Source organism: Erinaceus europaeus, chromosome 1 (assembly GCF_950295315.1).
Source record: "Erinaceus europaeus chromosome 1, mEriEur2.1, whole genome shotgun sequence".
Classification (NCBI taxonomy): domain Eukaryota; kingdom Metazoa; phylum Chordata; class Mammalia; order Eulipotyphla; family Erinaceidae; genus Erinaceus; species Erinaceus europaeus.
The window spans coordinates 81,814,532-81,837,732 of NC_080162.1; the positions used below are offsets into that span (position 1 = coordinate 81,814,532).

Here is a 23,201-nt window from a genome sequence, read left to right on the forward strand (position 1 = left end):
GGGAAAAAAAAAAAAAAAATATATATATATATATATATATATTTTATATATATATAAAAAATGGAGGTACAACCTTGTCCTTTAGTGGGATCCAAATGGAGGTTGTGGACAGTTGTAAGAGAGCAATGATACCTCTACTCTCCATTACTGTGTAGCTTGGTCACATATCAGTAGATTAAAATATTTTTAATTTCTTTGTTAAATATTAAGAATGTAAATGCACAGGAAGGCTTGAAAATTACTTTATTTCCTCCACTGTCTCATTTCAGGACCAAGCAACAAACTGTAGTAGTTATAAAGGATTCTGATTTGGGGTTTAAGAAGTAGTCTCAATGCTACTAATTCAGATCTCTCCCTAAGAGCTACTGGATTTCATCAAATTGGCAAAAACATTAGTGACTACCACCTCCTTGTGTGACTGTTAGAAATGTTTGTCTTTTTTTTCTGGACCTTCTGCACAACAAATCCTTGCCAGGGTTTTAGATATACTTCTGTTACCTCGCTGCTACTTTTCTACCAGGGATAAAAGTTTTGAGGTGGCCAGATACATTGCATCTCTACAAGGATTCCTGTTGTAGTGCTAGAGTCCTCGTCTTTATTGCTTTCTTCTTTATTAGGATCATTTTACATTTAGTAAATAAGTCATATTTAAAGTCCAAAGAGAAGTAATCATAGTTGTAGAAGGGCTGTCTTCCCACTTGAACTCTGATGTCAATAGATTCTGTAGACCAAGGTTATACATGGCCTGTTTGGTTTATTTTAGTAATTTAATCACAGGGTTGGGAATAATGTAGAAACTAGTTCCCTATGCAGATGTTTCTGTTCTAAAACATAAATTCTATCATCTATGGGCAAGAAATTCAGACATAACTGTTTTAAGTTTGCCACACCCCTTTTCTTCATGTTCATTTTAAGCTCAGGTAAAAGGTAACTTCCTCCAGTTTCCATTCAGGGTATACTATTACTTAGTAATTAACTTTCTTTTTAATCTGGGCAATAAGTTGATGTTTCCAGATGGTTTCATTGGGGCATTATATAATAAAGATTAGCAAGTTCTCAAAAAGTTTTCTAGTAGCTCAACAGGTGTAAGGTAAGGTTTTACAATTTTAATAGAAACGCCAGATTGATATTTCAGAGGGAAAATGTGTCCTTGTTTTAGTGGAAGTGAATGAAGAAGGCTATAGATTGATGTGCAACTTATAACATTCCACAGGTTAAAAAAAATAGCTGATGTAGGGGTTTAAGTTAATTGATCAGTGTGATTCTTCAGATTTTTCTCTTTGCCATAGTCTTACTGTCAGCCGAATGTGCAGTGGAGTATGTAGGAGGGTGGCTTGCTGATTCCTCAGTCTGCTCTAATTTCTGGCAACTCTGTATTTGTTAATGGCTTTGGTAAGTGAACAGCTATATTGAGTGCAGTGTATGATCTGGAAAACTTTGTGGTCTCCCAGGGAAGGAGGGATTGGGTTCCAGATCATGCAGCCCCTGAAGTATGACACTCCTTTATGTACAGTGCAAATAGAATATGGAGTACATCTATCTCATCAGGTGCTGGTTCCTTCTGCTCTAAACTGACATCTACTAAGTATGGTGAGAGAACCCATGAACCTTTCACAAGTGTGGGTTTGAGTTCACTGTCACTAGGTTCACCCAACTGCCTTTGTTAAAAATCATTTTAAGTAGAATAATATCAGAGGAACATACTTAGTTTCTAATAATATTTGATAGTGCACTAGGTAAATTTGTTACTGTGTGTTCATATCCTTTATGGGAGAAGCCAGGGCCAGTTTGGTCTGTGGCTTAGACAGTTCAGTCACTGTATGTGAATGTGGTATTCAATGATAAGAAAAGCATTACCCAAATGAAAGAGGCAGCACCTCATAATACTTTTCCACATTTGGAGACTAGGCTTTCCTCCTCCTCTCAGCTTAGAAGCACTGAAGATGGGGAAAGGAAGGAATACCTTTCTAACCTTTCATCTTTTTATCCAGTGTTTACTCCTAGTAATCCTCTTCCTTTCTGTTGACTTTTTGCTATAAGTAGTTAAATGGTGGGTGACCCTCTCCTGCCCTGGCCATATGCATAGTATCCTGTCCTGTCCTCCATGTCCAGGTCCTCTATTTCAGGGCAGCTCCTTCTCTTCTGGACTCATACAAATACGTACATCTTTGGCTAGTATGTAGTGGTCTAAAGTGTGTGTGTGTGTGTGTGTGTGTGTATGTGTGTGTGTGTGTGTGTAATGTAATGTATGCTGGGGATGTAATTGTCAGACTCTGCAGACTTCTAGAAAGGCAGAGTCTTTAAGAGTATTTATTTCTATTGGAAGGTGGAAAATCCATAGATCTCCCAAAGTGGGAGCCAGCCTGGCTCAAAGATATGCTTTGTGGTAGAGTACAAGAGATAATATTGGAGATAATTTGACACTCCTGCTGGCAGTAGTTCTCCATTCAGCATTTAAAGCCCATTCAGGTTATATATTCCTAAAAAGAATTGATTTATATGTTTACATGAAACAATTAAGTTGAGCTAGGTGGTCTGTTGTAAAGATTTCCTTAATAGCCTATTTTCCTGAGATAAATGGGAAGTAATCCTGCCGCTCAATGTGGAATCAAACTGTGGTTCTCAGTAGCTAAAGAAGCCATGTACTGTATAGCATTTTTCTCAGAATATCATCTTATGTTCTTCAGATACTTTACTTTTTTTTATGGTGAAGGAAAAGGTTTAATTTGGGATTCCACAGTGCCTTGCATATAGTAGGCGCCCAATAAATATTTGTTGAAGCAAAACAAGTTTTCCAAGTTCTTGTCTCTTGCAGTGACCAAGAACATCTTTCTCCTCTGAAGGGCTTGGCATTTGTGGCTAAAAATACACAGTATCATTATTTGCTTGAAATCATATATACAGTTTGTATGAATGTCGGTATGTTGCCAAGACATGATCTTTTTCTTATTGTATTTTCTGTAAATATTTCAGGCACTGAACTGTAAAGTAAAGGCAAAATGTAAATATGAAGATGTACCTGTGTCCGTTTGCCTCTTGTGTTTTCTCTTCGTCGGGTAGGGAATAAGGCCCAGAGAGGCTTGTTTGTATTTATGCTGATCCTTTGTCCAGAAGAAATCCATGGAATAATTAATGTAATACATCTAGTCAATTAAATTTTAAGGAGATTCTTATCTAGTAATGCTGTGTGTGCTTTTGGTAACAGACTGGGACTTTGGCTTGTGTATGTGTGTTCCTGATTTGCTGTTTCCAGGGGGCATCTGCTCTGCTTTGGCTGCCCTTCTTGATTTAGATTATGTGGGTTTTTTATTCAACTTTTATAGTTTCATGAAAAGTAACCTTCGTGGTGGAAGGAGCTGGGATAACTAAAGCACTGCCTACAAACCTACCTTATAGACTCACTGTCCTGAAAACGTGAACGCCAGCTATACTGTCTTTCTGCAGAAAACCTGAGGTCTGCCAGGCCTGGGCAGTGAGGAGAGGGGAGAGGCATGAAGGTCATCCCCATCCCGTCCTTGGATCTGGGTGAGTTGCACAGGGCTCCATGGTGGGTAGATTACTACCTTAATGCCCGAATCATAAGTGTGAGGTGACTGTAGCACTTCGGATAAAAGTGCTGCAAAGATAGTGCATGTCTTTTGCTGAGAGTGGCATTGGCTTGACATGATGTTAGTATGTGACTCCTCTAACTCCACCTGGAAGTCAGTGTTGGGAGTTGTCAACGCCTGTAGTGGTGTGTTTATGCCTGCTCTGCCTACATCCAAAGGACATCCAGCTGGGCCCAGGTAACTGGGGAAGCTTCCCTGGGCTGACTTCACAGTGGCCTTATTTTAGGCTCTGGCAAGAAAATAATTGGTTGTCGGAAAAGTCATGACGCATTTTTGCACTGAAAAACAGAAAAATGACTTTTCTGACATGTTCAAGTTATCCCCACTGTGCTACTTAGCTCTTTCCTAACCCTGGCCCCTTCAGCACCCAGTGCCAGGAAGTCACCCTAATCCCAACCCAGTCTATGTAATTTCTGGTCTTCAGTTCTGAGTCTGGCACAGCCTGCCAGGGGACTGTTCTTGGATGCACATTCTGATACTATCTGTTTGGGCTCCTTTTCTGGGGACTTTATAGTCACCCCACAACTGGGCCAAGTCTTTTTCTCTATGAAGCCCTACCTTCCTGCCCTCTCCTATTTTTACTGTGACTTTCTCCCTAGGCTAGTCTCTTATTTTTATTTTTATCTTTATTTATCAGATAGAGACAGCCAGAAACTGAGAGGGAAGTAGGTGATAGGGAGACAGAGACACCTGCAACACAGCTTCACCACTCATGAAGCTTTCCCCCTACAGGTGGGAACTGAGGACTCGAACCTGGGTCCTTGCACATTATAATAAGTGCGCTCAACCAGGTGCACCACCTGGCCCTCTGGCTGATTACTTTCCCTCAGGTGCTCCCCATTTCCTAGAACTAGATCTGCCTCACTTTTCAACCTGTACTCCACAAGATAATGTGATCTCAAATCAATCCTGTATCCAACTGGTTACCTAATAGTAAGTCTAGTAGCCTCACCCCTGCAGGTTCTGACTCTGTAAATGAGAGTGAGTGTAGCAATCAATATGTTATATCTTTCAGCCCCCACCCGTCTGTCAGCAGTGACAGACAGTCCAAGAATCATCATGAATCCTATGCTGCCTCCCTCCCCTTCACACACAGTGGCTGCCCTTCCTGTGGACTTCTCCAGCCAGGCTGCAGCCTCAACTGGAACTGTTAGGCCCTGTATAGAATACTGTATAGAGCAGTATAGAATCTCCTTCCTGCCTCAGGACCTGGGACCTGGATGTTTTCTATTTTATATGTGAATGAATGACAAAGGTAAGGTGGGAGAGGTAAGCATGGCATTTGGGGATGCTCTGTTCATCAAGAAGAGAGATGAATAAGACCAAAGCCTTAGGAGGCCCTCAATAAAGAAAGGTACAAAAATTTCCAAATTAGGCTGGGAAGACAGCATAATGGTTATGCAAAAGACTTTTTTTAAATTTATTTTTTATTTAAGAAAGGATAAATTAACAAATCCATAGGGTAGGAGGGGTACAACTCCACACAATTCCCACCACCCAATCTCCATATCCCAACCCCTCCCCTGATAGCTTTCCCATTCTCTAACCCTCTGGGAGCATGGACCCAAGGTCGTTGTGGGTTGCAGAAGGTGGAAGGTCTGGCTTCTGTAATTGCTTCTCCGCTGAACATGGATATTGACTGGTAGGTCCATACTCCCAGCCTGCCTCTCTCTTTCCCTAGTAGGGTGGGGGTCTGGGTAAGCAGAGCTCCAGGACACATTGGTGGGGTTGTCTGTCCAGGGAAGTCTAGTCTGCATCATGCTAGCATCTGGAACCTGGTGGTTGACAAGAAAGTTAACATATAAAGCAAACAAATTGTTGAACAATCATGAGCCTAAAGGCTGGAATAGTGCAGATGAAGAGTTGGGGGAGGGGTCCTCCATTTTGTAGATAGCTAGTAGACATATTTTAGTTATATTCCAAAGGGCCTGTGGCTGTACTAATTTGTTTGGTTTTTTTCCCCCCTGAGCCTGAAATCTGATATGCAGGTGAATCCAAGTTATTGTCTGGGGAGATGATGTCATGGCTGGAAAAGGACCAGAAAGCTGGATCAGAGAAGAGAGTAGCTCCCTAATATGGGAAAGGGGATAAATATTGACTAAACCCCATCGATTTGATTTGGTCTGGGCCCCATATTCAGCTCAGGAGTCTATGTAATCTCTGCATCCCTGTAGATCTGAGTAGGAACATTCCAAGCTGCCCCAATATCAGGACCCATCTTCCTCAGGTATAGCATATAGTATGCTGTCCATCCTCCTTTTGGAGGATGGAACATTCTCTACTGTTGTTGATCCAAGTTGAGGGCAAGGTCCTATGGGGGACCCCACAAAGGGGTCTATTTTGTTGTTCCTGTTACCCGTTCTTCTAATTCTGCAACTTGATGAGAAGAATTATTTCCATCCCAGGAGGTGCCAGATAACCCCCCCCATACCTGCTTTTTTTTTTTTTTTTTTCAAGATAGGAACACAGAAGGCAAAGAGGCAGAGAGAGGAAAGAGACCACAGCATCAAAGCTTCCTTCAATGTGGTGGAGACTATGGTCAAACGTGTGTTGTGCACAGGGCAAAGCAATACACTATCCAAGTGAGCTATTTTGCTGTGCCCTCTTCCCCACTAATGGCTTCTTAGCAGAGATTCAAACCCAGATTTGCCAGCCAGCCTACTTGGAAGCCTGGGCTTTCATTCTCAGCCAAACTGACTGCCCTGGCTTCTTCCCAGTTCTTCAGAACTGCTCTCCTTTTGCCCAAAGAGTGATATGACTTGTTATGTCATCAGCTCAGTCACAATTGGACTGAGCAGAACATGACCACTTCCGGCAGGTCCCAAAGCTAGCCTTATCACCCCAGTCCAGGCTGGCCCAGCTCAACCACACAACACCATGAAATACCCTCTGGTGCCACTGGTGAATGATCTCACGTTTTCTTTCCTGGTACTTTGGCTCTGCTTGCCCGTGGGCTTACTGTTGTTCTTGTTGATCATCTGGCTACGCTTCTTACTTAGCCAAGGTGAGCTACCTGCTGGACCCTAGTCCTAGAGCTGGGCAGGGGGTTGGATAGGGCAGGACACCCGAAATGGCCACAGAGAGTAGTTTCCTTTGGGCATTTTAATTGTGGGTTCAGTCACGTCTAAGAGGAAAGGGCTGCTTTCTTCACTGGAGTTCTTTCACCTGGAATCTGAGAGCGATCCCCAAGCAAGACTAGGCAGCAATATGAATGTATGCATGTCTATGTCCCCTCTCAGTCACTTCTAGCACGTGGGCTCTGTAGGAAAGATGATTAAGTAAAAACAACCCTTTCTGGCTGGGCACAAGGCTCTGTGAGCATCAGCATATCATGAACTGGATTTCAGCCCTTTTTAACCTTGTTCAGCTGATGCAGTTAACAACCTGCACAAAGGGATATGGCAGCCATAAGCATTTGCAGGTGCCTTGGACCAGGTCCTGCTGTTTTCTGCACAGACTCCACACCAGGGAGGATCTGAGTTTCTCTGAGCCACAAGCTTACTGCCAGAGATACAGCCTGGCCACAAGACAGGAATAACACCGTTCCTGTCTCCTTGGGCACTCCTTTCTCCGGCATCTCTTGATCTCTCACCTCGAGTTTTTTTCCACCCATGACCTTTGGCCAGCTGATTCAGGAGGCACTAAACACACTGCCAGGTCTGGTCAAATGGCATTGAGACAGAGTGAGCAGTTTACCCCCACAACTTGCTTCTTGATCTCCATTGTGGGGAACAGTGATTGTGTAATTAGTGGGAGTTCCTGGCAAGTGCCTATGATATTCTTTTGCATCCAAGAAATGTTTAAAGTATGTCTTCATAGTCCCAGGGTAAACTGTCCTTTGGGAAGGGTACAACTTGAGCATCAAGTCATGGTTAATGGCACTCAGAAAAAGCATCTGTGAAAATGCTGCCCTTCTGGCATTTAGGAAACATGGGTTCTGATTTCAGCCTTGCCCCTTAAGGATTATTAGAACATTGGATCTTTGGGGGGGCACTATGTAGTAGGTCTTGTACTAATCACCTGATGTACATCATTTAATTTAATCCTCAAAATAACTGTGAACTAATCCTTATCATGCAGTGGAGCAAACAGGCTTGGAGAGAAGTAGCCTGCCCAGAGTCACATCTGTATGAAGTGCTTTCAAGTGCCAGGTGTCTGATAGCATCACCTGATTCGGTTACATAACTTTGAACAAGTTCACTGTGAGCCTCAGTTTACTCATCCCTCACCTGGAGATAATAATAGACCTTTTTCTTTAGAATTGTAAAGACACATGCATGTCAGGTCAGGGCACAGAGTACCCTCATATATGGCATACACTCAGTGTGTGCAGACTGAGAAATAATCCAGTCTGTTTAGTCAAGGTTGGAGGTGTAGGAATAGCTTTTCTGAAGGGAGTAGTCTTACCAAAGGTTGAAGGCACTAATCTCTAGTCATCTCCCTTGAAGGTCCTGCTCTAAAACTGTCCACAAATACCCTAAGCTTTTTTTTTTTTTTAATTTTAGGTTGTTAACCTTCCATCATCTCACATGGCACTTAATCCTTTAGTTAATTTTGCAATAAAATGAAACTATCCTTAAGGTGTCATCAGTGATCCTTACTCAGGTCCTCTTCCTGAAACTCTCAGTGTTATTGCATTTGTTCTACTGCCAGGAAATTGCCTAAATCCTAGGTCTAGGCTTGCCAGGTGTTTGGGGGACTGGGACTAGGGACAGCCCAGCCCAGCCCATAGTTCTGTTTTACTCTAGATCTCTTTGTGAGAATCAGTCTGGCCTGGCATCCAGTATGAAAAGCAGATGAGTGATTCAGATTCCCCGCCTCCCCTCCTGCCTGGCCTGACTCAGCAGAGCACTGTCAGGGCCCAGAAGGCAGAGGGTAGAGCATCAGGGACCTTGTGGCTCTCATGGAGTGAGTTGAGCATCAATCAGATGGGGTGAACAAGGGAGCTTCCTGCAGAAACGGGCACTGAGGCAAGAAGAGCTTATGGGTAGCTGAGCTCCAGGAAAGTTTATCAGGGAAGGTAATGCTGATTCCTAACCTTGACCTGGACAAAGGGAGGGGGTGAAGCCGTAGGTGCCCTTCAGAGAATATGTTTAACTAAGGATACTTTCCTTTTGCAGTTGGGAAGGAATTTGAAGAATGAAAAAGGTAAAACTCCAAAGAAACAGATTTAAGACTAAAACAGAAGCAGGCACAATAGGCCATGTTCATTGAGAGTCCTCCTCACCCTCTTGGAGGTTAATTTCACAACTGCCATAGGATTTCCTGACTTCAGACAAGCAGACCCACTGGAACTGCTGGGAAATTTGAATTCAGCACTACACTTCCTGGCTGTAAGACCAGACATTTCACTTTTCTAAGCCTTCCTCATGATAGAATGTGGATATTACTAATAATTACACCCTCAGCAAGTTAGTATGAGAAATAAGTAGATGCATGAAAGTAGTATAAAATATGTATTCAAAAACAGACAAAAGGCACTAGCCAAAGGACAGTTGTTTGAAGCCATTATGCTGAGTTTTAAACCATAGCCACCAGAATTTTTAAATACCTATTTTAAATATCTGACTTTTTAGTTATCCCTCATCCTGGAGAAGCATTTATGCTCATATTACAGATGATCAAATTGAGGTTCAGCCTTCTCTGTCTTCTGTTCTTTGTCTGAATTCTGGGGACTCTTACCTAGCCTCCTTAACTTTTCTGTAGCCAGTGAAACAACTTGAGCATTATAAGAAATTCCCTGTCCTTTTCCACCTTGTCTTCCCCAAATTAACCAATGTTAGCAAGCTTATGCACACATTTTACTGGCCTGTGTAGGATTCTCCCCCAAAGGTGGTGGGGGAGGGGAGGGTTCTCTTTTCAATGAAGTCTCCTGAGCTGCAAGATAGCACACCCAGTAGAATGCACCCTTATCACACCTGCAGCCGACGTTAGAGCCCTGGCACCACACGGGGAGCACCATGGTGCCAAGGAAAGTTCTGGAACTACAGTCTCCCATTCTCTGTTCCTGTATATATCTGAGCTTACTAAGTGAGAAGAGTTGGCCCAGCAACAGTGAAATTACATGTGAGACCTTCATACCATTAAAAAATAGTAATATGATAATTCATTTCTCTGAAGCTTGCTTATGCTGCACCATAGACATCCTACAAGTCAGAAGGTACAGGGATAACATCAGTTTCAGACATGCTTTGGAGGAGTGGCTACAACTAGGTGATGTGAGTGTGCTCACTTCAATCTAAGGAACCTCTTGTAGCAAGACATGGCTCCCAGAATGTTTTGTTGTTTGTGTCTGTAATTCACTACACAATAGTACTGCATTGTTAAATGAGCTGGTGGATGAATGAATGAACTGACATCTCTTCATTGTGTCCATTCAGGATCATGCCCTAAACAGGTAAAATCTTGTTTAATCAGACTTTTTTTTTTTAACATTTTATTTATTTACTAATGAGAAAGACAGGAGGAGAGAGAAAGAACCAGACATCACTCTGGCACATAGGCTGCCAGAGATCGAACTCAGGACCTCATGTTTCAGAGTCCAAAGCTTTCTCACTGCGCCACCTCCCGGACCTAATCAGACTTTTTAAAAAATTTTTTTCTTATATTTATTTTCTCTTTTGTTGCCCTTGTTGTTTTTTATTGTTGTTATAGTTATTATTGTTATTGATGTTATCATTGTTAGATAGGACAGAGAGAAATGGAGAGAAGAGGGGAAGATAGAGAGGGGGGAGAGAAAGATACCTGCAGACCTGTTTCACCGCTTGTGAAGCGACTGCCCTGCAGGTGGGGAGCCGGGGGCTCGAACCAGGATCCTTACACTGGTCCTTGTGCTTTGCGCCATGTGCGCTTAACCTGCTGTGCTACCACCCAACTCCCTAATCAGGCTTTTCTTTGCTGCCCTTGAGGGTTTTTTTTTTTTTTTTTTTTGAGGAGCCAAAAATTCTTGACCCTGCAATGAGCAAGTCTATTGGTATTATTTTTTTGTAGCAGTATGTGTTGAGTTCATGTCTCTATCAGTTAAGGTATGTGAAGTGCCTTTTTAGACATAATGCTATTTCACATTTTATACACTACAGGATATAGTCTATGAATACATAGACTTTTTTTTATTGCCACCAGGGTTATCAATGAGGTTTGGTACCTGCATGACAAATCCAGTGCTCCCAGCTGACATTATTCCCCTTTCTTTTAAAAATTACTTGATAGGACAGAAAGAAATGATGAGAATGAAAGATAGAGGAGAAAGAGAAACACCTGCAGCCCTGCTTCACCACTTGTGAAGCTTCCCCTCTGTGGGTAGGGACTGGGGCTTGAACCCAGGTCCTTAGACATGGGAATATGTGTGCTGTAGCCCTCCAGGATATTAACTCTTACATGCTTTTGGGGAACCAAAAATCTGTGTGACTCCCTGTACTATGAGATTTGTTTTGATGTGGTGGCCTGGAATCCAGCTCACAGTATCTTCAAGATATGTCTATGCTGGCAAGTCATTTGCTTGCCTCTAAGGTGCTTCTTCTTCTAATAGGTGCATATATCACAAAACAACCTTCTTTCTTGACCCCTTTATGTCTCAGGACTGTCCTATATGGGCAGAGAGTGCTCTTTTTTTTTGGGTCAGGAGATGGGATGTAACTACCTAAGAGGCCTTGTGTCATACTTTCACAGAACCTGAGGAAAATGACTCAGAGTTAAACCTACACTGGGAGCCCTGGAGCAAAGGCTTGGAGGGGATACTTCATAACCGAGAGAAGCCCAGCTGGTGAACCTGTTCTGCCAGGTGAGGCCCTTGTGTTGGTGGCACATGTGAAGAGGAAAGTCCAGGTCTGCCCCCAGCCCAGGGAGGCTGCGTGATGGAGAGCTGGCTCCTTCCACTGTACTAGAGAACTAGCCTTTCTGCCATGAAGAGCTTTTTCACCAAAGTCCCCTGACCCTTGACCTTCTATGAACTTCTGTGACCTTGCATGTCATACTCATTGTCCCTCACTTCTGGGGTTTTGCTCAAATGCTGCATTTTAGCAGAGCTCCACAACTACCCTGTTTAATACTGAGGTCTCTTCTACTCTGTGATTCCCCTTCCTCTGCTTAATATTTTCTTATTGCCTTCTAACATGCTAGATGATTGCTATCTTTAAAACAATGCTGACACACTGGGAGTTTAATGTTTATAGAAGAAATGACATGATAACAGTGATATAATAGTAGAATGGTATAATAGAAACAATAATAATAGTAATAGTAGCTTTTACTCATTGGGTGCTTAATCTGCACCAGGACCTATGCTCATTATTTCTTCTTTTTTTTTTTTTAACCAGAGCACTGTTCAGCTCTGGCTTCTGGTGGTGCAGGGGATTGAACCTGGGACTTTGGAGCCTCAGGCATGAAAATCTATTTACATAACCATTATGCTATCTAGCCCTCTGCCCTGCTCATTATTTCTTGCTATAAACTGATTTAAGAAACTCTGCAAAAAGGATATTATTTTATCTCCACTTTATAAATGACATGCAGAATGGCAACAACAACATAATTTACCAAGAGTAACAATGGCTCTTGCTCTCATCAGCACATAGGTGACCTCATCCAGTCCAGTGGGGCTATATGCCAATGGCCCCCAGATGTGTGTGCCATGCTCTATTCTTCCTTTTGAACTCTTGTTATCCACTTGACATGTTTTCGTGGCTAGAGTGGGATTCTTGATTCTTTTTGCTGCCCAGCACAGGTGGTCGTAGCACCTGATCTTCTGCCAGCCAATGATCTCTTGCTAGAGCAATGATCTCTTGCTAGAGCCTCAAAGCTATGTGTATGACTCAGCATTCATGCCTCCATGCTCCTTTTTTTGCCACCTCTGGTCCGTCTAAGCCCTAATGATTCTGCTTTAACTCACTGCTCATGCATCCATGTTTTTCTGTCTCCATGCCAAGACCTGCCCTACTTGGAAGCCTATTCAGGCAGCATGTCATGAACTCCTCACTCTGCCTATGTGGTTTACAACTTGGAGCCCTAGCCTTTCTTAAGTGGAGGAAGCAGGGACTCTCCCTTAACTTCAGTTACAGTGATTCTTAACCTTTTTTTTTTTTTAATTTTTTTTATTTAAGAAAGGATTAATTAACAAAACCATAGGGTAGGACAACATAGGTGTACAACTCCACACAATTCCCACCACCCAATCTCCATATCCCACCCCCTCCCCTGATAGCTTTCCCATTCTCTATCCCTCTGGGAGCATGGACCCAGGGTCATTGAGGGTTGCAGAAGGTAGAAGGTCTGGCTTCTGTAATTGCTTCCCCGCTGAACATGGGCGTTGACTGGTCAGTCCATACTCCCAGTCTGCCTCTCTCTTTCCCTAGTAGGGTGTGTCTCTGGTGAAGCTGAGCTCCAGGACACATTGGTGGGGTCTTCAATCCAGGGAAGCCTGGCTAGTATCCTGATGGCATCTGGAACCTGGTGATTGAAAAGAGAGTTAACATACAAAGCCAAACAAATTGTTGAGCAATCATGGATCCCAAGCTTGGAATAGTGGAGAGGAAGTGTTAGGGAGGTACTCACTGCAAACTCTAGTGTACTTCTGCTTTCAGGTATATGTTTTGCAGTAGTTTATGCATACGTGTGAACATAAGCTCTCTCTCACAGAAACTGGTGTATATCTAGGTTTTGGGGCTTTGTTAGAAAGTGAACCACAGGGAGTCGGGCTGTAGCGCAGCGGGTTAAGCGCAGGTGGCACAAAGCACAAGGACCGGCATAAGGATCCCGGTTCGAACCCCAGCTCCCCACCTGCAGGGGAGTCGCTTCACAGGCGGTGAAGCAGGTCTGCAAGTGTCTATCTTTCTCTCCTCCTCTCTTTCTTCCCCTCCTCTCTCCATTTCTCTCTGTCCTATCCAACAACGACAACAACAATAATAACTACAACAATAAAACAACAAGGGCAACAAAAGGGAATAAATAAATTAAATATTTAAAAAATATATATAAAAAAAGATTAGAAGCATCCAATAGCACAGCTATATACAAGATACTGGGTACTGTACAGAAAACCCTAACAAAAGGACTTTTCAAAGTTAACCCAATTACCAAATAATGTGATGATGACATTAACCTTTTTTTGTTTTAATTAACGTTTAAATATTTATTGGACACACAGAAACTAAGTTGGAAGGGAAAGATAAAGGGATGGAGGGTGAAGGAGGGAGAGAGAGAACTGTAGCACTGCTTCACTGCTTGTGAAGCCTCCACTCTGCAGGTGAGGACTCAGGGTTTGAAACCAGGTTTTTTTGCATGGTAACGTGCACTCAACCAAGTGTACCACCACCTGACCCCAATTCTTTTCTCTATTGTGACCTTTTGTCCATTGAGGGAAGACCCTTTCCCCAGAAACATCACGCACACGCACAGGCACACGCACACGTACAGCTGGGAGTGTGGATCATTCTGTCAACACTCATGTCCAGCAGAGAAGCAATTACAGAAGCCAGACCTTCCACTTTCTGCACCCCATAAAGAATTTTGGTCCATACTCCCAGAGAGGTAAATGTTAGGAGAAGGTGACCAAAGGGCTCTGAAATCCAATTCCTTCAGGACCAAGAGGGGGGAAAAAGGGGGTGGGGTAGGCTAATGGCACTCAGAATTAGTAGGTATGACTTAGGAAGAAAAGGCAAAACCATAGAAAAAAATGGGCAAATACATATACATGTACATATAGATAGTTATATAAATAGTAGTCAACCCATATCTGTGATCTTGGGGGAACTAAATGCAGTTTCGGATTGAAGGAATAGGGACACAGAACTCTGATGATGGGAAAGGTGTGGAATTAGAACCCTGTTGTCTCATAATTTTGTAACTTAATATTTAATCACTAATAAAAAGAAACTATTAAAAAATAAGAGTCCTTTGCTTGATGCTGTGCACATTCATTTTTCAATGAGCCTCACAGATTATATAGCCTCTCATTTGTGGACAACTAGTGGGATAAGAAAGTCTTCTGGACTGTGTCCCATTTATATTGAGCTCTCCCTTTCCCCACCATGTGCCTGTGTCTCTCTTTCATTCTAAACTAACCTTCCATTTGTTTCTAGCTTGGTCTTTCTGGAGTCAGCTGGGCTGCCACAGTGATGGAAGTGAATTGGGGATACTCACCAAGGAGGGAAGAAGACTGGGATCCCCCACCTATCTCATCCACCCATGAACACATGAAAACCTCAGAGGATACAGCTGTTCTCCTTTACAAAATGGAGGCCTCTGGGGAGAAGTGGTCAGTGGGATTCTGGGGAGGTTTAGTCCTATCCAAGACTGGGCCCGAGGCTGTGGATCCTTATTAAAGAGATGAAGAGGGTCTTCAGGAAAGCCAGCATTAACAAAGATGCCTGGTCATTCATTCTTCAAGCCACCCACCAACCCCCACTTAAGGAGCCACTGACTCCTATCTATTTAGAGACCTGGGTTGTTTGTTTGTTTGTTTTTTAAGTCTCCAGGGTTATTGCTAGGGCTAGGTGCCTGTACTATGAATCCACTGTCTTGGAGGCCATTTTTTTCCATTTTGTTTTGCCACTGGGATTAATGCTAGGGGTTCAGTGCTTGCACAACTCCACTGCAGCCACTTATTTGCTTGTTTCCTGGGGGAGCTCAGGAATTGGGCACAGCACGACCCCTGGCCTGGGCTCTGAGGAGGACATGTAGTTGTGCTCCTGGAAAGACAGTGGCAGAAGTCAGTAGAGACTCCTTGGGGCCCCTGCCAGGGAATCAGCGATGACAACTTGGGGAACGGGGGTCTGAGATCCTGGGTCTCTGAGGGGTGTGGATTAGCACCCCCTTCCTGACACTGTCCTGCTAGCCAGAGGTTGTGTGTTTGTGTGTGTACACATGCATTAGACATAGCTCTTGATCTGGTACTCGGTTCCCAAAAACTGTCATCCTCATCACACTAGCCTTGGCTAGCCAGGTGCCTGCCCCAGGCCACATACTTCCTGCTTGCCACCTCGAATGATTCCCACAACTCCCCTGTGAGGCGGCCATGGTATAATCTCAGATGAAGAGACTGAGGGTCAAGAGAGATCAAGAAGCTGGCCCAGAGCCATGCAACCTGAAAGCGGCCCCTTCTTCTGCTTCTTCCCTGTGATGTTAAGACCTGCAAGACTGCCCCTGGCTCCTTCTGGGCTGAATGGTGTAGGTTAAGGTTGTACTGTTGCTGTTTTCAGGAACATCAGATAAACTCAAATCATCATGTCTCCTGCCCCAGTAGTTTGGGGAGCTGGAAGACAGTCACTAAGATAGGATGGAGGTGAACAGGTTTCTAGGCTGGCACATTTATTCCATAAACTACAACCAAATAAATGAATAAATAAAGATTGAGTACCTGGAAATAAGATGCCAGGTGTAGACTTGTGTTCTATGCACAGTTTAGGTGTTTGGAGTGGATTATCTATCTCCCTGACTCCTTACAACCACTGCCTGAGACTGGTGAGATTGGAAACAAGGAAGAAACTGACTCAGAGAGGTTGAGGCACTTGCCTGAAGTCACACAGCCCAAGTGGTAGAACTGAGCATCAACCCAACCCCATGAGGTTTCACTGTATCACGCTGCTAGGACAGCACTGCTCCGAGGGGTAGGAAGGCAGGGAGGAAATACTGAGTACACTGCTTGCAATCTGTGTTTGTGAATCTCAACAGTAGTGAGTGGGTGGGAAATACTGAGTATACTTGCAGAGTGTGTGTGTGTGTGTGTGTGTGTGTGTGTGTGTGTGAGAGAGAGAGAGAGAGAGAATCTCAACAGTAGTGAGTGGGTGGGCTGGCTCTCAGGCTGCCTGGGAGGTGCTGGTTGCTGGCTGCAGGTGGCCAGGTCTGAGTCACTCCACTGTGACCTAACCGGCCTGGCCGATACTCCAGGCCCAGGACAGGGCTAAGGAATGTGGCCCAGAGCAGGGACATGCTTTACTTCATTCTGTGTACATAGCCAGGAAGCCGGGAGGCAGCATTCCTTAATTAAGATGAAAAGTGCAACTCAGGATTCTGGCTACTCTCTCTCCTTGCTTTCTTCAGAGGAGTCTCTGTACCTGAGGGGGTGACAGCAAGTTAGGTCTTCTTTTCTGGGCTGGACAGCCGTCTACTCAGACAGACTTGTTTACTCACGCAAGCACTTATTTATTCACTCATTCACTTATGTATCCTCCTGTTCACTCAGTGGCTAATTTTCACTTATTCATACACTCAGCCATTCTGCTGATATACCACTCACTCACACTTGCACACAGCTATTCCTTCATCTCTACCATGCATTATCCCCCATCCTCCATCTACCCATCTATCTACCCACCCACTCCCCCTCCTCCTCCTTTTTTGTTTGTTTTAATTATTTATTCTCTGTTGGGGGAATAATGTTTATAGTCAACAGTAAAATGTAGGTGGTACATGTGTAACATTTTTTTCAGTTTTCCACATAACACTAATCCCTCCTCCTCCCCCACCAAGGTCCTCCTCCTTCTGACACTGTTAGATGAGAATTCCTCCTCTTCCCAACTGAGACTTCAAAACAAACAAACAAAAAACTTTATTCTGTTTGATAGGAGAGAAATTGAGGGGGATGGGAGATAGGGAGAGAGACAGCTTGTGAAGCTTCCCCTGCAGCTGGGGACTAGGGCTTGAACCTGGGTCCAGCCCTTCCACCCATCTTTGATTAAGCAGCCCCTATGTTTCCCACACAAAGTTCAAGCACCCTTTAGTTCTTTCTTTTTTGTTTTAATATTTTTATAGTATATATATTTATTTGATACAGAGAAAAATCGAGAAGGAAGAGGAGACAGACACCTGCATTACCTTTTTTTAAAAAAATATTTATTCCCTTTTGTTGCCCTTGTTGTTTTATTGTTGTAGTTGTTATTGATGTTGTCGTTGTTAGGATAGAGAGAAATGGAGAGAGGAGGGGAAGACAGGGGAAGAGAAAGATAGACACCTGCAAACCAGCTTTACCACTTGTGAAGCGACTCTCCTGCAGGTGGGGAGCCGGGGACTCGAACTGGGGATTTTTTTTTTCTTTGCCTCCAGGGTTATTGCTGGGCTTGGTGCCTGTACTACAAATCCACTGCTCCTGGAGGCCATTTTTTTCCTTTTGTTGCCCTTGTTGTTTATTGGTGGTGTTGTTGCTATTATTGTCATTGTTGTTGGATAGGACAGAGAAAAATGGAGGGGGGGGGGAGACAGGTGAGAGAGACACCTGCAGACCTGCTTCACCACCTGGGGTCTCAAACCGGCATCCTTACGCTGGTCCTTGTGCTTTGTGCCACCTGCGCTTAACCCGCTGCACTACCGTCCGGCCCCCTCAAACCGGGCTTCTTACGCCAGTCCTTGCACTTTGTGCCACCTGCGCTTAACCCGCTGTACTACCACCTGACTCCCTCCTGCCTCACCTTTTGTGAAGCTCTCTCCTTGCAGGTGGGGACTGGGACCTTGAACCTGGGCCCTGTACATGGTAATAGGTGCACTTAACAGGTAATAGGTACACTTAATGACCACCTGACCTTAAAGTTCTTTCTTTTACTCATGGTCACTGCTAGTTCAACTCAATCCTGTGAGGGAAGATCTCTGCCTCAGTGGGACCCCAGAAATGGAATCTTCTGGTGGTATGAGTCAAGAGAAAAAACTCAGTCATTTGCACAGCTCCTGTCTACATGTGATAGCCAGTGACGGCGAGTTGAGGGCACTTCCCATTGTTTTTTTATCAGGGTTTTCACTGAGGCTTTATGCTTCCTTGATGCCACCCTGCCTTGTCTCCCCCTTTTCTTTCTTTCTTATGGGAGATATGGGGGGGAGGAGCACTATAGCACATCTTCCCCTTGTTCATGAAACCTCTCCTTACCTTGCATGGTGCCATCATGTGATGACTGGAATTTGAACCCTGACTCTTGAGTGTGGTAAAGTGTGTGCTTTGCCTGTTGAGCTATCTCTTGGCTTCCTCCCATCTTTTGATGTCTCAGACATGCACAGTCCTGGGCACTGTGACTCTAGTAAGGTGGCATTCCTACCTACCAGACTCCATTTCTGTTTCTGCACAAACCAGAACTGGCCATGGGAAGCATGGACTTGGGTTGGTCTGTCCCTTTTGACTAGCATGGGGAGGGTCACTGTCACTCAGGACATTGGAGTTCAGGGAGGCTTGGTGCCATGTGGGGAGATCACAGTATTTTGTTCTGGTCAGGGATCAAGAGCAGGGTCTTGTGATCTCTGTCAGATAGAAAGAGTGGAGGACAGGCCAGGGCAGCTAGGAAGAACATGCCTTCATGCCCTAAACATCCCCTCCCACACCTTGGTCTGGTCCCTGCTGCTTCCTGACTGACAGCTGTCATCTCAAGCTGGAGGCCAACTTTGTTAGAGGACTGTCCCCTTCCTTAGATGCCTCTGCTTCCCTCCTAGACTATGTGAGCCCTCATTTGACTGATGAGAAAACTGAAACTCCTTAGCTTTCCCATTCCACCCCACCTCACCCAGTTCCTACGCCTTCATATTCTAGCCCCAGTGTGTGTATGTGGAGAGGTGGAGCGACTCTTCCAGACCCTCATATCTAGCTGATCCTCTTTTCTGCTTTCTTAGCATCCTTTCTCCCCAACTTCATGCCCTGCCCTGTTCACACTCCCATGCCGTGCTCTCCTGTTCCCTGGCAAATGTCACCATCCCTCTTCTCAGAGAGGGAGATTGAGGCTCAGAGAAAGCAGGTGACCTGCTGGAGGGCAGAGAAGGAAGGTCACATGGGGGGAGGGTACTCTTTGAGAGGTGGGGCAGACTCCTGGATCTTAAGTGCTTTTTTCCCTACCCACATTAAACGCATAGCTTATTCATTCAGTTGTATTTAATCACAACAGCAATACAGTATTTCAGGGCTGCTTTTTAAAATGCCATTTCCACTTCACAGCTGTTGTGTGGGTGTCAGTGGCAGGGCTCAGGAGTATGTGGGGTGTGTGTGTGTGTGTGTGTGTGTGTGTGTGTGTGTGTGTGTTAGTGTGCTCAAGCCTGTAGGTGGCCCTGGCTGAGCCAGCCCCACCCAGGAGGAGGCTGGACTCCTGTCCCCATGTGGGGGTGTCTGGGGACTGGGTGTGCCCAAGGCCCTGCTGCCTTCCCCTAGTGCCATTACCAGTTGAGTCAGCCCCAGGTAGCACTGTCGTGGCAGCAGACTAGGAGCCTAGAGAGTGCCAGCCCCTGGCAGAGCCTTCCATGCTCCCCTCAACTTCAATGGAGAGACTGCTTCTGGCAACCCCGGCCCTGCCGTGTCCCCGGATCCCACGGGCTCGCATTGCCAGGTATTGGGAAGACCTAGACTGCAGGTACAGCTCGAGGGGGTGAGATTGGGGGCCTGGGCCACTGGTGTCTCAGGGCCAAGCTGAGTGGCTGTGGGGCCAATTTGGGGATCTACTATGTGCCAGAGGTGTGTCATCTCAGTTCTCACTCCATCCCTCTTAGGCAGGAATCCCCCTCCTATCTGATAGGCAAGGAAACAAGCTCTGAAAGATCCAAGTGCCAGATCAGAGGCTGGGGTAGTGAGATAGAGTGATTCCCAAACCCCAGACATTTCCTGGGAGGCACAGTGGCCTGGTCTTCTGCTGGGACCCTTAGCTCTTAAATCTAAGAGACATGTAGGTGACCCCTAGTACACGCCATTTCCTCTTGCTCTGAATATACACTATTTGGGACACAGGAGCTCAGGCTGGGGTGGGGGCAGTGTGTCAGTGAGTCAGTATGGCTGTGTGCGCACCCTGATCAGCACCTTGTCACCTCTCCTTCCTGCTCAGCGTGTCTCAGACAGCCAGTCCAGAATTGTTGTTTGTTCATTTATTTTAAAGATTTACTTGGGGGAGTCGGGTGGTAGCACAGCGGGGTAAGTGCAAGTGGTGCAAAGCGTTAATGGACCAGTGTAAGGATCCCGGTTCGAGCCCTGGCTCCCCACCTGCAGGGGAATCACTTTGCAGGCGGTGAAGCAGGTCTGCAGGTGTCTATCTCTCCCCCCTGGCGGTGAAGCAGGTCTGCAGGTGTCTATCTTTCTCTCCCCCCTCTGTCTTCCCCTCCTCTCTCCATTTTCTCTCTGTCCTATCCAACAATGATGACATCAATAACAACAACAACAACAATAATCACAACAATAAACAAGGGCAACAAAAGGGAATAAATAAATAAAATAAATATTTAAAAAAATAAAAGTTAAAAAAAAAAAGATTTACTTGTTGAGGGCTGGGTGGTGGCACAGCTGGTTGAGCACAGTCATTACCATAGGCAAAGACTGGGGTTCAAGCCCCTACTCCCTACCTACTGAGGGGGGTTTACAAGCAGTGAAACAGGACTGCAGGTGTCTATCTGTATCTCTCCCTCTCTATCTCTCCTACCCCTCTCAATTTCTCTCTGTCCTATCAAGTATAATAGGAAAAGAGAAAGAAGGAAGGAAGGAAAAGGGAAATACGACTGCTAGGAGTGGTGGATTCATAGTACAGGCACTGAGCCCCAGCAGTAACCCTGGTGGCAATAAAAAGTAGGTAGATAAATAAGTAAATAAATAAATCAACGTGACTTGTGAGATTTTAGGCATCCCTTAATGTTGATAACTTTACATGCCAGTGACAAAAAGGTCTAATTCATTCATACTGATGGTCTCCCATCAATATGATGTGGATGCCCTGTAGTTAATTTGAACTATTTGTCAGCTAAAGAACATTTATATTGGTTTCCATTTTCAACCACTCTAAGCAATACAGTAATGAACATTTGGGGGGTTGTTGTATAGATAAAATGTATTCCTAGAAGCATCATTGCAGGCTTAAAAGGAATACTTAGAATTATGATACATCTTGTTCAGTTGCCCTCCCAAAATGTTTTAGCTCAGAGCATGCTTACAGCAGGAAAACTTGCTATTTATTTATTTTTTGTATGAGGACAGAGAGAGATTGAGAGGGTGAGGAGGATGAGGATAGGGGTAGAGGGGGGGAGGAGGGGGGGAGAGAGAGACTGAGATCCATAGCACTGCTCCATGTCTAGTAAAGTTTCCTTCTTGCAGATGGGCACTGGGAGCTTGAACTTCAGTCCTCACACCACTACTCAGCCCCCTTGTCACTTTTTTCAGAGAGACTGAGTGTAGGGAGGTTGTGGGGATGTAGTAGAGCCTGGTAGGGCTTGACCTGAGGAATGCATCTATCCTGTCAGTCTGTTTCTCTACCGAGAGGTTAAGCAAAAACGGACAGGAGTAACTTCAAAGGTTTGCCCCGTATTATCAGACTCCCTGCCTCAAAAAGCACCCTGCATTCCTGATACTATGGCCATTAGATAAAAATAAAGGGGAAGATGTTGGGAAATCATGAGGATGTAGTTGAGCTTGGCAGGGCTTGACTTGAGGGGACATCCATCCTCTCCCTGCCTCACAAACCACCCTGCATTCCTGATACTATGGCCTGTCTTTTTATTATCTACATATCAATCTTCTGCTTTGTCTTACAAATGACTAAAGGTCTCCTTCCCAATTCCCTGCAGGGTATTGCTAATCCTACCAGTTGAACCCCTAGCAACAGTTGCTGGGGAGGTCCATACTATTCCTGGCCCCCTTTGCCTTTCTCCACCCCTTTCCTAACCACATATGGTATTGTCAAGCCACTTCCATTTCTGTCTTGTCTCTTTCGTGTCCCGAGCTCGAGGAGGGCGGGCTTGCAGACCGGGAGGCTGATGCCGGCCATTGCAGTTTGCGCCACGTGGCTTAACCAGGTGTGCTACCACCTGACTTTGGGGCTCTCGAATGAATAAAGATTTGAATTGTCCTGCCGCCACTAGCTTAGTTCCTGGGTCATCTCTCTCTCACGTGACACTAGCCCAAAAACTGAGAAGCAGCACCAAACAGCGTGATGCCAGCACTATGAACCCACTGCTTCTAGTGGCCTTTTTTTTTTTTTTCTTTTTTTGATAGGACAGAGAAAAATTGAGAGGGGAGGGGGAGATAAAGAGAGGGTGAGAAAGATAGACACCAGCAGACCTGCTTCACTGCTTGTGAAGTGCCAAAAACAGTCCCATGTTATGTACCAAGCACTCAAACCTGGGTTGTGCACACAGCCAAGTATGTGAGTTATTTCACCAGAGTAGAGCATTTAAAAATATTATTTATTATTTATTTATTAGAGATAGAAATCAAGAAGGTAGGGGGAGATAGAGAGGGAGACAGACACCTGCAGCACTGCTTCAAAGCACTGCTGCAAAGCTTCCTCCTGTAGGTGGGGCCTGGGGGTTTGAACTTGGGCCCTTACCCAGGGTAACTTGTGTACTCAACTGGTGCACCACCACCTGGCCCCTAGGGTAGAGCATTCTAACCCTAGAACCAATGACTGCACAGAACCCCCAGAGTCAGAACAACTTCTTTTATTTTTATTTTTTATTAGTGATTTAATGATGATCGACAAGATTGTGGGATAAGAGGGGTACAGTTCCATGTAATTCCCACCACCAGAGTTCTATATCCCACCCCCTCCATTGGAAGCTTCTCTATTCTTTATCCCTTGGGGAGTATGGACCCAGGATCATTATGGGATGCAGAAGGTGGGCGGTCTGGCTTCTGTAATTGCTTCTCCACTGTACATGGGGGTT

General features: G+C 44.8%; 2 protein-coding genes across 5 annotated transcripts in view; both read left to right on the plus strand.

Moving 5' to 3' along the window:
* Positions 1-6,428: 6,428 nt before the first annotated feature.
* Positions 6,429-14,966, plus strand: ADIG (adipogenin). Its single transcript, XM_007521654.2, has 3 exons — positions 6,429-6,612; positions 11,277-11,388; positions 14,684-14,966. The coding sequence occupies exons 1-2, from the start codon at positions 6,486-6,488 to the stop codon at positions 11,372-11,374; spliced, it is 225 nt and encodes a 74-aa protein (XP_007521716.1). The 5' UTR covers positions 6,429-6,485; the 3' UTR covers positions 11,375-11,388; positions 14,684-14,966.
* Positions 14,967-19,732: 4,766 nt separating this feature from the next.
* The window catches only part of ARHGAP40 (Rho GTPase activating protein 40), a 64,831-nt gene continuing 61,362 nt past the window's right edge, over positions 19,733-23,201 (plus strand). For all 4 annotated transcript variants that reach the window (XM_060189922.1, XM_060189911.1, XM_060189916.1 and 1 more), the window contains exon 1: positions 19,733-19,915. Coding sequence is in view for 3 of the 4 variants with exons in the window: in XM_060189911.1 (XP_060045894.1) it covers positions 19,806-19,915 (110 nt within the window). In the remaining variant the exon portion in view is untranslated. The remainder of the gene's footprint in view (positions 19,916-23,201) is intronic.